The sequence below is a fragment of the Triticum urartu genome, chromosome 2A (assembly GCF_056163025.1).
Source record: "Triticum urartu cultivar PI428250 chromosome 2A, HENAU_Tu73, whole genome shotgun sequence".
Classification (NCBI taxonomy): Eukaryota; Viridiplantae; Streptophyta; class Magnoliopsida; order Poales; family Poaceae; genus Triticum; species Triticum urartu.
The window spans coordinates 763,261,905-763,276,374 of record NC_141874.1 but is presented as its reverse complement, the minus strand read 5'-3'; the positions used below and the strand labels follow the sequence as shown (position 1 = coordinate 763,276,374).

General features: G+C 42.4%; 1 protein-coding gene across 1 annotated transcript; it reads left to right on the top strand.

Annotated features, from left to right (window-relative positions):
* The first annotated feature begins 9,108 nt into the window (after positions 1 to 9,108).
* LOC125527755 (3'-5' exonuclease-like) lies at positions 9,109 to 10,167 on the top strand. Its single transcript, XM_048692277.2, has one exon. It carries the CDS (start codon positions 9,259 to 9,261, stop codon positions 9,961 to 9,963), a length of 705 nt encoding a protein of 234 aa, XP_048548234.1. The 5' UTR covers positions 9,109 to 9,258; the 3' UTR covers positions 9,964 to 10,167.
* The last annotated feature ends 4,303 nt before the right edge of the window (positions 10,168 to 14,470 follow it).

The window sequence follows — 14,470 nt, the reverse complement described above, 5'->3', positions numbered from 1 at the left end:
TTTACGTAGATTAGCTCCTAAATGATCCATTTTCCTACGTTAGCTTTAAAATGACCCATTTCACCTAGGTTAGCTCCAAAATGACCCATTTCACCTAGGTTAGCTCCAAAATGACCCATCTTACCTAAGTTAGCTTATAAATGATCCAGTTTATCCAAGTTAGCTCTAAAATGACCCAATTTACCTAGAGTAGCTCCTAAACGATCCATTTCACCTAAGTTAGCTAAAAACGATCCATTTCACCTAAATTAGCTCTTAAATGATCCATTTCACCTAAGTTAGCTCAAAAACGATCCATTTCACCTTAGTTAGCTCAAAAACGTGGCATTTCACCTTAGTTAGCTCATAAACGACCCATTTCAACTAAGTTAGCTCATAAATGATCCATTTCACCTAAGTTAGCTAAAAAAAACGATCCATTTCACCTTAGTTAGCTCAAAAATGATCCATTTCACCTTAGTTAGCTCATAAATGACCCATTTCAACTAAGTTAGCTCATAAATGATCCATTTCACCTAAGTTAGCTCATAAATGATCCATTTCACCTAAGTTAGCTCAAAAACGATCCATTTCACCTTAGTTAGCTCAAAAATGATCCATTTCAACTTAGTTAGCTCAAAAACGATCCATTTCACCTTAGTTAGCTCAAAAACGATCCATTTCACCTTAGTTAGCTCAAAAACGATGCCCTTCACCTTAGTTAGCTCATAAACGACCCATTTCAACTAAGTTAGCTCATAAATGATCCATTTCAACTAAGTTAGCTCATAAACAACCCATTTCAACTTTGTTAGCTTATATATGATCCATTTCACCTAAGTTAGCTCATAAATGACATATACTTCTTGTTCTAGTCTTCTTCTTGTTCTATTCACCTATTTCTAACTTTCTTATTTACCATTTTGCAGATTTCACTCACTTCATGGAAGCTAGCTTGCTATGATGGAGTGCTTGCTTTTTCTTTGCTAAAACTTTGCATTGTATCTAGCTTGCTATGATAGAACTTGCTATGTTGATGAAACCTTGCTATGTAATATGTATATGGAACAATGTGTATGGACGGAACTTGATGGAACTTGCTATGTTGATGGAACTTGCTATGTTGATGAAACTTTGCTATGTAATATGTATATGGAATTATGTGCTGGATATGTGATATGTTTGCTGTTAAATATATCTATATATGTCATATATATTTGCTGTGAAAATTGTTGGATTAAAAAAACAGAAAAAAGAGCCAATATGCAGGCTCTTTGCCGTCTGCCATCAGCAGCGGACGGCAAAGAGGCCACGTGGCAGGCAACTGTGCTTCCTGGGAGGCTGACCAATTTGGTCAGTTTGCCTACAGCGGCTGATGGCAAAGGCTTTGCCGTCCGCGGCGGACAGCAAAGAGTAAAAACTTTGCCTATAGTGGCGGACGGCAAAGGCCTGCCGTGTAGTGACGTCGGCTGACATCATTCGGCGGACGGCAAAGGCCTTCCGAAGTTTTCCGTCAGCGGAGGACGGCAAAGGCCTGCCGTTAACCACCTAACGGAGTAACAGCGCATTTATTGCCGTCTGCACTCTTTGCCGTCCGCTGCTGATGGCAAAGGCCCCTTTGCCGTCAGCCGCCCGAAGCAGACGGCAAAGTAGCTCTTTGCCGAACCTTACTTTGCCGTCCCCTTTTGCCGTCCGCGGCAGACGGCAAAGACCTTTGCCGTCAGCCATCCATGCCTTTGCCGTCTGCCGTGGCAGATGGCAAAGTAGCTGATTCCTGTAGTGACACACATTATAGGCGGTTCCCAAACAGAATGGTAAAGTTTATACTCCCCCTCCACCAACAAGCATCAATCCATGGCTTGCTCGAAACAACGAGTGCCTCCAACTAACAACAGACCCGTGGGAGTTTTGTTTGCAATTATTTTGATTTGGTTTGCATAAAGCATGAGACTGGGCATCCCGGTGACCAGCCATTTTCTCGTGAGTGAGGAGCGGAGTCCACTCCTCTTGAGAATAACCCGCCTATCATGGAAGATACGGACAACCCTAGTTGATATATGAGCTATTCAAGCATACAAAATGGAATTTCATTTGAAGGTTTAGAGTTTGGCACATACAAATTTACTTGGAACGGCAGGTAGATACCGCATATAGGAAGATATAGTGGACTCATATGGCATGACTTTGGGGTTTAAGGGATTGAATGCACAAGCAGTATTCCCGCTTAGTACAAGTGAAGGCTAGAAAAAGACTGGGAAGCGACCAACTAAAGAGTGACAACAGTCATGAACATGCATTAAAATTAATGAACATTGAGTGCAAGCATGAGTAGGATATAATCCACCATGACCATAAATATCGTGAAGGCTATGTTGATTTGTTTCAACTACATGTGTGAACATGTGCCAAGTCAAGTCACTTGAATCATTCAAAGGAGGATACCACCCTATCATACCACATCACAACCATTTTAATAGCATGTTGGCACGCAAGGTAAACCATTATAAACTCCTAGCTAATTAAGCATGGCATAAGCAACTATAATATCTAATTGTCATCGAAAACATGTTTATTCATAATAGGCTGAATCAGGAACGATGAACTAATCATATTTACAAAAACAAGAGAGGTCGAGTTCATACCAGCTTCTCTCATCTCAAGCAGTCCATCATATATCGTCATAATTTCCTTTCACTTGCACGACCGAATGATGTGAATAATAATAATAGTGCACGTGCATTGGACTAAGATGGAATCTGCAGGCTTTCAATAAACAGGAGAAGACAAGGCAATATGGGCTCTTGGTTAAATCAACAATAATGCATAAAAGAGTCACTTCAACAATTTAATCATGGTCTTCTCCTATCGACCCCCAAAGAAAAGAAAAAGAAATAAAACTATTTACATGGGAAAGCTCCCAACAAGCAAAAGAAGAACGGGAAATCTTTTTGGGTTTTCTTTTAATTATTACTACTATAGCATGGAAAGTAAACTAGATAAAAGCTACTACTATTTTTTTTGTTTTTCTTAAGGTTTATCAAACACACAAGAAGAAAGCATAAAAAGGAAAATAAACTAGCATGTATATTACAGTGAAAGAATATGAGCACCGACATCTAGCAATGAGTGTGTGTGAACATAAATGTAATGTCGGTGGGAAATACGTACTCCCCCAAGTTTAGGCTTTTGGCCTAAGTTGGTCTATTGCCACGGCTGGGCTGGCGGATATCCAAAGTTGTAATTGGGGTCATACTAAGATGCAGCAGTCATTGCATTGTGGGCTGCAGCTTGGAGGCGAGTTATCTCAGCCCTCCTCTCGTACTCGGTCCCCTCCCCTCTGGTTATGAAATATCTCCCCTTTGCCTGAAAGTCAAAGAAAATAGAAGCAGGAAGAGCGACATGATAGGTGCATCGTCTGTCAAAGATTAGTCGGTACTGGAGGAACTGATCGTTCCACTCAACAAAACGATGACGAACCATAGCCTCATAATCTAAGTAAGTAGGAGGCAACTCAATATCATCCTCACATATGGTCACACCAAGAAAATTAGCTAAACGGGTTGCATAAATTCCACCAAAGAAATCTCCATTAAATATATTATTATGCAACCTATGTGCAACAATGGCTCCCAAATTATAATGTTTATCTTCTAACACAGCACTCCTGAGAACACTGAGGTCAGGGACACACATGTAACATGCTTCATCCTTACCATTTATGCACCTACCTATGAAGAGAGCAAAATAATGTATAGCAGGAAATGGATGCTCCCTGTGGTAGCTTGTGCTATGTCTCTAGATTCCCCCACAGTTATACTAGCAAGAAAATCTCTAAATTCAGATTTGCGAGGTTCCCTAGTACTACCCCATTGTGGAAGTTTGCAAGCAGTGGTAAAATCCTCTAAGTCCATAGTATAAGAATTTTCATAAAGATCAAACAGGACAATTTGAGAATTGCGTGAAGATGAAAATTCAAACCTCCCCACAAAGGAACTAGTGAAATAGTGGTACTGACGACACTTGTCTGCCTCGAAGCTCACAAGATCAGCGTTACGCATATATGCGTTAAATTCTTCCTTGATTCCTGCTTGATCCATGAAGTCCTCTGAAGGCCATTCACAAGCCTGCACTGGAGCATCCCTTGGTGGCTCATCGTCAGCATCGCGCATTGCAAGCCTGGGTCCTTGCTTCCTCGAAGGACCACCTTGGTACATTTTTCTAAACATTTTCTTCCTCTGAAAAATTTCTGAAAATTTTAGTAACTTCAAATAAAAGTGAACCAAACTCAACAAAATTGATAGCAACTACTCTTACAAGTGCCTAGATCCTATATCATGCATTAGAACTACTTGGAACCATATAAATTTGTCATGCAAGCTCAAGAACATGGTCACTTAGGCAGCACAAATTTGCAATGAATAAAGCACTAGGACAAAAACAAATTGGACCAATGGAGGACTCACATACCAAGGAACAATCCCCCAAAGCAGTTTTGTGAGAGGTGCTTTGAGCAAGGAGATCGAAAATCGCAGCAAAATGAGCTAGAACTCGTGCTTGAGCTGGTTGGTGATTTTTTTGGGAGGAAGAAGAAGTGTGTGGGTGCAGGAATAAGTGGAGGGGAGCCACCATGGGCCCATGAGGCAGGGGGCGCGCCTAGGGGGGTGGGCGCGCCCTGGACCCTCGTGCCCAGGTGCTTGCTCCCTCTGCTGTGTTCTCAGTGCCAAATATTCTCAAATATTTCAGAAAAAATCATATTAAATTGGCAGGGCATTTGGAGGACTTTTATTTTTGGGTATTTTTATATTGCACGGATAATTCAGAAAACAAACAAAAAATACTAATTTTACTTTATTTCAACCAAATAACAGAAAGTAAAAGGAGGGTATAGAAGGTTGTGCCTTCTAACTTCATCCATCTCATGCTCATCAAAAAGAATCCACTAACAAGGTTGATCAGGTCTTGTTAACAAACTCATTCCGAATAACATGGAACCGGAGAAATTTTAAATAACACTATGTTACCTTAACGGGGATATGCACATCCCCTATAATAAGAATATCATATTTCTTCTTGACAGTAGGTAGAGGAAATTCAAAATCTCCAAAAATAATCGATGGAATTTTTCCAATAGAATTGATACTACGACTAAACAGGGAAATAAAACCATATAAGACTAGGGAAAAGGTCTACTACAGTTTTGACACAAAAACACCAAAAGCAACAGCCAAAGAAAACACAAAGCCTAAACTAGTCAGCTACTGCATTCGAGGCAAAGATGTATCCCATGCCCTGCCTGACTTCTCAAGCTTCCAGTCTTGGCACGTTAAATCTCCACCCCTGCTCTGACTTGTAAACTTCACTTGCTACTCGTTCAAGAAGCTTTGAGCCCAGCTCCAGCTACTTTTTGCTTCGTCCTTTATCTGCAAAATAGACCATGCCATGATCCAATACATCATCATTTGAACCAGTGTCATCGGATCAGTATAATTTTTGTTTTCAAATATAATTGCATTACGGCTTTTCCAAATAGCCCAGAAGATTGCTGACAGCCCCACCAGAACTAAATCCGGTTCCGTTTTCCTGAAAGTTTTGAACCAAATCCCAATGCTTTCCTCAACTCAGGTGGGAGTGGTTTTTAGACCAAAAGCACATTTTAACAAGCTCCGTAATAGCGATATAGTTGGGCATGTAAAGAATAAATGATCTATCTATTCCCCCCTACCACAAAGTACACATCCCTTAGATCCTTTACCCTCTTCTAATCAAAGAATCTTTAGTTAAAATACTTTTTTATTCATCAACCAAAGGAACACTTTAATTTTTGTAGGAACTTTTACTTTCCACTTCTTTTTAGGATAATTACAATTTTGCAGTGACCATTTTCCTATATAAGGTTTTAACTAAGATTTTTTTATCAGCAGTAAGAGTCCATTCAACTCTATCTCTGCCCTCGCCCATTTCAACCTCTCCACATCTATCTTTTAAACTATTGCAGAGCTCCAAAGTTTCTCCATACAAAGTTCTCCTAAATCTAAATCCCTGCCATCCTTCTGCAGTCAGAGTGATATTATGATCAAAGCAGAGACTGTATAACCTGGGGTAATCATCCTTTAGAGCATGATCATCAACCCAAAGATCTTCCCAAAACCTAGTACCTTTCCCATACCCCAAATTTTCGTTAGTAAATTTGCAGAAATTATCTTTGACTTTTAATAAACTGCTCCAAAATTGGGAATCTCCCTGTTTCATCTTCACTCTGGATATACATCCATCAGGGATATATTTGTCAACCAACACAGTTTGCCACAATCCTTCATCATTTTCCATTTTCCAAAACCATTTCACAAGCAAAGCTATATTCATAATTTCTAGATTTAAAATTGCCAAACCCCCACAATCTTTAGGGAGACAGCACTCCCTCCAATTTACCAAATGGTAATTCTTTTGTCCTCATCTCCCTGCCGTACAGGTCTTACTCTATAGAAATCAGTTTTTTTCTTACACCTACTGGCAAGGAATAGAAGGACATCATGAACAGGGGCGTAATAGTCATACAAGCCTGGACTAGAGAAATTCTACCAGCTATAGAGCCCAATAACCTGCCTTTTCCAACAGCTGCACCATTTTTCAATCTTATCAACCACCCCATTCCAATGTTTGTTGCTAACCCTAATATCAAACATAGTCAAGCTCAGATATTTCATGGGTAGATCTCCCATCTTACATGTAAAGATTTCCTGGTAGATTTCTTTTCTGTCATTAGCCTTGCCAAAGAGAAGCAATTCACTCTTATGAAAATTGATTTTTATCCCTGACATTTGTTCAAAAGGATACAAAATGAACTTTAAATTTTTTGCACTAGTAAAATCATCTTGCAACAGAAAAATAGTGTCATTAGCATATTGTAACATGTTTACTCCTTTGTTATCATTACTCCAAGCACTCCTTTCACTACATCATTATCTCTTGCGTGTTTTAAAATAACAGCCATGGCATCAGAAGCCAAATCAAACAACAATGGTGACATTGCATCACCCTGCCTCAGACCTTTAAAGGTTTTAAAATACAGATATAACTCTATGATTATATCTGCTACTCTATATAATCAGTCTTAGCTAGTACCTTAACCACAACCATCTCCAAGTAATTGCAAGTTCTCTAAGCATGAAGCACATTTCACAATTCTATAGCTAACATGAGGCCAATCAAGTTTTTCGGTATCTTTGAGGAAGATCATATTGATCGTAAGAAGTGATAGCAACATAAACAAGACTTCAAAAAAGTAATCTTGGACTAGAAGGTATAAGAAGCTACCCTGTTTTGGACATGGAGTTTCTTAGCTCGGGTGAGCCCGGATTAATCAAAAAATTCTGATTTGGGGGGATGGGGGGGGGGGCATTAAGAAAAAAAATCAGTGCTTGCAAAGTTTTATCTTGGAATCACATTCATGGAAATCGTGAAAAAATTGATGCTTCGAAGATGCTACTTTCGAAAGCATTTTGGAGTGATGATTTTGTCTTTTTTGCCACAACTTCCACAAATATGATATGATGATGAAACTTTGCAAGCACTTTAAACATTTATTAATGTCTGCCTCAAAACATATTCAGATTTTTTTTAATTTTTTAAATTTGTTTTGATTTTACTGTTCATGCCAAGAGCATTTGACCTTGAGCTCAGATTAGAATTTTTGCCCTGTTTGATCCAATGTTGACAAAACAAGACGAGGTATTCACATCCGAAAACCCAAAATGTATCCAGGTCATTTGGACTTAAAAAGCAAAAAACAATATAATTTTCCTTAATATATATTTTATAGGAAAAATATGCATGTACATCAATATGTCTAGCAGCATACATATGAATTTTCGTCAACATATTTAATTACTTTATTTGTGGTAAATGATTATTATAATATTTTAAGGGTATTGTAGTAATGAACATACGTGCTACGTGTACATGTTAGATAATGTTGTTTGTATTACGGAGATGCAAACAGGTTATAAAAACTAATAATGCAAAGTGTATTGCTATGAATGTATTTTTCTTCCCCGTGAGTTGAAAAGAGGTGGGAAGATAAATATTGTTCAAGCGAAGTCATGTGATAATCTCGACGATTTGTTCACTAAGGCTTTACCAAATTTTTTATTACAAAAATACGTTAATGGAATTGGTATGAGATGAGACTTTGTGATTTGCAAGATTCAGGGGAAGTGTTGAAGTACAAGCATTGTGATGTGTCATTTTCTTCTTATTTTTCCACTGGGTTTTTTAAAGGAGTTTCTATGGCATATTATGTGTATCTTCTCATATTTTTCCCATATGGTTTTGGAGGAGATAATTCCAAGTATGATCAGTCATAGGGACAGACAAGGATTAGGGGAAGTGTAAGGGTTGAATTAAGTTATAATTCTCTCTGAACTGCACATGCAGATACTTAACCGCCACGACGGTTTCTCGCATCCCCGCGATCGGACGCGCCACTGCTTTGCGTCCGTTCTAGTTGTATATTCATTTACTGTTTATGGATGGAATATATGAGTTTTATCTGTTCATTCACTTTTATAAGAGTTATTCCGGTTGTTGGTGCATGTATTAGCATGTGCTTGTACGGATTAAGGACTTTGTATTATTTTGTGATTGAATACAACCGTATACTTCCTAAAAAATGGTAGAGTCCGACATGCTGGTCGCTGGCCGTGTTAATAAATCCTTCGTCCCCTGCAATTCCGCCGAGGCTTACATGCATGCACAATATGCTCTTTCAGTTGCCGCATGCATTAATCAGGTTGATTCAATTCCTAGATTGAAACGGCTAACTAAGCATGCAAGATTGAATTAAGTGCCTCCACAAATTGCTTGCATGTGGCCTAACAATGAATTGGACGTGGCTGTTCTCCTGCCCCGGAAATTATGCACCGTTGAATTATAAATTCTTTTTTTTAGGACTTTGAATTATAAATTCGAACTCGCCCATGGAACAAATTTGAATTATACTACATGGTGCATGGAAGGATTTTGAATTTGAATTAGACCTGGTCTCCGGCCTGGCTACTCGTCCCATCACATGGAAGATATATATAGGTTTGGTTTGCAATAAATTACCAAAATACTCCTACTACCTCAACAGTATAAATACCAGATACAGATGTCTCGTTCGCTTGGTGTTCGCCTTCTTGTTTTGATCTCTTCCTGTGTTTGCGCATCTCTTCCCAGCCAACTCCCCGTAGCTAGCTTGAGGGATCGCTGTCGCTCGTCCAAGGTCCAACAAAGATCGCAATGGGCACCGAGACGTTCGTCACCGACGTGGCCTTCGAGGACGACGTCATCAGCACCACCGTCACGTCCTCCGGCGACGCCGTCGTGGCCTGGCTCCGCAAGATCCGGTACGCCTACCGCTGGGTGTACCACAAGCTCATCGTGGGGCTGGACGTGGAGTGGCGCCCCAGCTTCGGCCCCGGGTACAACCGCGTCGCGCTCCTGCAGCTCTGCGTCGGCCGCCGCTGCCTCATCTTCCAGCTCCTCCACGCCGACTACATCCCGCGGTCCCTCGAGAGCTTCCTCGCCGACCCGGACTTCCGCTTCGTCGGCGTGGGCGTGCAGGACGACGCGGACCGCCTCCGCAACGACCACGACCTCGTGGTGAACAACACCGTCGACCTGCGCGGCCTCGCGGCCGACGGGATGCGCAGGCCGTGGCTCCGGCAGGCCGGGCTCAAGGTCAGCACGGGCGCCGTCATGAGGGCCAACCTGGAGAAGCCACAGCGTGTGAGGACGGGGGCCTGGGACGCCTACCGCCTCTCCCATGAGCAGATCAAGTACGCCTGCATCGGCGCGTTCGTTTCCTTCGAGGTCGGCCGGAAGCTCCTCACCGGTGACTACTACTGCTCCTCTGATGATGAAGAGGAGGAGGAAGGGGAGGAAGAAGAAGATGGCTCCTACTACTCCTCCGATGAGTATGGCTCCTCCGAGGAGGACTACTGAGGTCATCTCGATGGCCGTCGTCCCGTGTCCTGCTCGCGTTTAGACTTACTAGTTGTTGATCTCGTAAGGTTAAGCAGTGGATGGTTTAGGAGTAGGAGTGTACCTGCCATGGTGATAATCATGACTAGTAGCTTCTTGTGGCTAGATCTAGCTTGGTGCAATGGCAACTTGTGCTACTTGTGAATTATTAATATTCTCGTCGTCTATATATGCATTTTCTCAGTGGAGCAGTACCAACAAGTTAGATTTCTTGCGATCAACATGTCTGAGGACAGTGGGGATGGCCGTCCCGAGTCCTTGCTGCAAACAATATCTAAGCTAATTAGGTAGTGCGTTAAGGTTGTTTAGTACTAGTATTAGGAGTTTATCGATTTGTGTTGAAGAATCAGCCAGACATTCGTAATGATGAGGAGTCGAGGACCGCTTTCTTCTAAAGAGGTGATGGCCATGGCAACTGCTTCGGCTAGAGCCTTTCCATACAAATGTCCACCAGAGTTGGCTTTGATCTTGACGGGTGGTCGACTACATCATCTCTAGAAGTGCAACGGGACTAAACACACCCGTTATCATGTCAAGTCTCGCTGAGATAGATTTGGGAAATGGGTTGAGGAGGATCAACAGACCATAGTTATCAGCAGCAGGGCAGTTTCTCGGTCCATTTAGCGCCTCTAATTGCGGTGCACAAAGCGACCTAGGTATAGCAGTAGGTGTAGGCATTAGGTCGTGATGACGGGCCTGTCCCCTACAGCAGAGGAGTGAAAGACGGGTCAGTAGCTGTCAAAGCGGTGCTTGTTGTACTTGGCTGCTCACTATTCCTGCAGGGTGTTGTCGTGTCATGCACAATGAACTGACTTCTAAGGGAATAGTTTCTTCGTACGCCTGATGACAAAAGTTCTAGCCACGGCAGTCCGTCTAGAAAATGGAAATTTTTGCACCCCAAATTTCCTCCGCATCCGTTTTCGGACAGGGACTAGACACAATAGGGAAGCGCGACATCCAACCGAAGCGTGTATATGTCCATCAACAAATGCACATTCAAAGTACGATTGATCCACACGATACGTCGGATCACACCCGCGCCGGATCGTATCCCCGATCACAACGAAAAAAGGCAAATATGCTTAGTTTTTACATGCCCGAACCAAAAGAACATTAGTCTGACAGTCCGTGCATTTCTGCACTGTCGGACCAGCAATGCCAACGAGCTGCTCTATGATCAAGAAGGTGCCGTCGGCGCCGCGTAGGCAGCCTCCGCCTCCGCCATGTCCTCATCTTCCGTCGCTGCCAACTCATCTTTATGCCGCTCCAACATCTGGTAGCGGACCGATTGCACAATAGTTCTAGCGCCGGCATCCAAAGAGTCGATATTCAAGGTCAATATCTTGGCGTCCTGCGCATTGGCAGCGATCTTCACCCTTTCTTCCTCAAGCACGCCCTTCTTCTCCTCGAGCATCGGTTCCTTTCTTCGATAATGGTCCTCCTCTCTTCGAGCTTGATCTTTTGATCTTCTTCTCCGTCGCGTCCATCAACTGCTTGAACCTCTCCGACTTCCTTTCCTCCTTGATGTTCGAGCGCCTCACGCATGGCTCCTCCTTCTTCGCCAAGATCTCCTCGAACCTCTCCGTGAGTTTGGCCACCACACCTACTCGCTTCGCCCTCCCCTCCTCCCACTTCTTGGCCCGTAAATTTCTTCTAACCTTTTTTGGTGGTTCTTGGGTTGGCTCCGTAGGGTCACCGGTTTCGTCCTCATTGGCTTATAGGACGGCGGTCTTGGCAATAAAAATGTTCCACTTCAGTTGCCCATTCAACTTCAACCAACAATGCATGACGGTGAAGGACTTCTTCTCCAACTTCTTGTACATCACACAAGCACGAGTAGGCTACAAAGTGAAACAATGCATATCCGCCTAGTGAGAAACAAAGCAATACATGCCGCCTAGTGATCAACAAAACTAAAGCATATCCGGCTAGTGATCAACAAAATGAAGCATATCCAGCTAGTGATCAACAAAACTAAAGCATATCCGGCTAGTGCTCAACAAACTAAAGCATATCCGGCTAGTGATCAACTTACTTGCTCGGTGATCTGTGCACCGCTAGGCCACCATGCGATGAGATGCTTCAAGTGCCCGCAATACTTGGAGACGTCCTCTTGGATGGTGTACCATCGATGGTTGAGGGACTTCCAGTCACGGTTGCAGATCAACGCGTCGGAGTAGGGAGCGCATTCATGCTCATGAAACCATATGTGAATGTTCCTCCAAAAGTTGAGCCCTTTTGCTCTGCGCCGTGGAGAAGATCAGGGCTAGTGGACAACCAATCATCGCACAACAGCTCGTCCTCCCGCATGTTGAAACTTTCTCCTCTACCTTTCTTCTTCTGATCGCCGGCTATATCATCCGAATCATCGTCATCGACGTCCTCCTCTTCCTGCACTAGTGCAGAACAGGGCAATAGCACCGGTTCGTAAGGCCCTTTAGTGCCGGTTTCGGAACCGGCACTAACATTTCGGCACTAAAGGCCCCCCCCCCTTTAGTACCGGTTCAGCACGAACCGGTGCTAAACGGCAACCACGTGGCACGAGCCAGCTCCGGGGGCCGGGAGCCCTTTAGTACCAGTTGGTAACACCAACCGGTACTAAAATGTTTGGGGGATTTTTGGTTTTATGATTTCTTTTTCATTTAATTTTGTGTTTTCCATTTTAATTCTTTTTCGTTTGCTGGTATTTTACGGTACTACACATTGTACACGTTATGCATATATATATACATATAAATAGAATTTCTAGTAGAACCAATCATATATATATATATCATCAATGTCTCACAAACCACCATATTAATTTACACATACACACATGTATAGCTATATACAATTTCTCCTACATATGCATGTTGCCTTCGGAGCCAGTGGCATTAGCCTAATTGGTGCCTTCGGAGCACGATGACAATTGGAAGTGGTTCATGACATGTTCGATGGGGGCGGTAGCGGGTAATAGTATTCTCCCTTCGGATTTATGACCTGGTCGAGCAAAAATCCCGCTATTTCCTCTTGAAGTGCTTCTACGCGCTCCGTTTCTAGGAGCTTGTCCCGCACCTCTTTGAACTGTTAAGAAGGAGATCAATATGCATGTGTATTAGTTGTGTGACTAGATATCGATAATGGTGTAAAAATTGTGAATAGTGTTCTGACAAGCGTACCCATTCCTGTCTTTGAGATCTGCTCCTTTCGGACGCCATCATGCGAATGTTCTCGCAAACGCAGTATGCACACAGATTAGTCCCCTGCGCCTGCTTCAGGGCCTTTATTACGAGAATGGAATTTAATTTGATCAGATAATAATTAATCAAGCATGATAATTAAAGAGATGGCAACTAGCTAGCTAGTTAGTACTACTTAATTACTTACCTTGGATCGAAACCATTTCAGCTGTGGTTTCCATTCGCCTTCCGTGACGCTGATGAACCTTGCCCAAGCCCTGCCCGCCGACAAAGAAAATGAATAAAGGGGTTATTAAATAGTTCATATCATGAAATGACGAACTAAATAGGCCGAGATATATAGTTAATAATGATTGAAATTACCTGTTGACTATCCCATACAAGATGTTGTAGTCACTATTTGCTTTGAGTAGCGAGTCCAGTATTTCAACTGTTTCGGCATCAACTTTAATGATACACAAGATCCAGTGAAATCTGCATGCACACACGTTTGCATGTCTTAATTAAGCGGGCATATGTAAGCAAAAACATGTAGCTAGCTAGTAGGCAAAAACAGAGAATTTGTAGTACAAGAAAGTGTGACTCACTCGAAGTTGTAAGGAAGTAGTATATCTTCATTGTATTTGAGGCGCTTCAAGAACTCTAGCATGCTGTCCTCTACCTACTTTTCATAATACTTGCTCATTTTCCATGTGTATTGATTAACGGTGTTTGGGTCAATGAACCCAATGCCATAGCGTCCACCTTTTCTCATTTCATACATCTTCATCCTGCATAATACCACAGAAAAGAATATAGTGAGGATAATTACAGGTAATGATTGATCAAAAGGATCACTACAGCTAGCTTGAGACTTAAATTACAGAAAGAAATCACTTACAGACAATAGCAACTGACGATAGATTTGTCGAGTGCGTCTTGATTGTATAACTGAAACAGTTCAGAATACTCAACGGCCACAGCTTTCTCATGGTAGTAATGATCCTTCTTGACATACACCATGAGGGACTCTCGATCGGATCTCTTGGTAATGTCCATGTACCATTGATGCAATTCATACATTCTCGTTGGGAGCTTCTTGACATCTTCTGGCTTGACCAAAGGTTGGCCCCGGACATATTTTCGTTTTATTTCCTCCTCTGTAATCACAGGCATGTCCTCGATCTCGAGGAGTTGTCCAACAGTGATCTTGAGTTCTTCAGCCTGCATTATATGCTCCTGGGTTCTTACCACATCGCCCACCTCGGGAACGTAAACTGTTTGGCCACAATAATATTGGGCGCGCG

Excerpts from the sequence above, each read along its gene's own strand:
- LOC125527755 (XM_048692277.2), top strand. The coding sequence starts at position 9,259 with ATGGGCACCGAGACGTTCGTCACCGACGTGGCCTTCGAGGACGACGTC.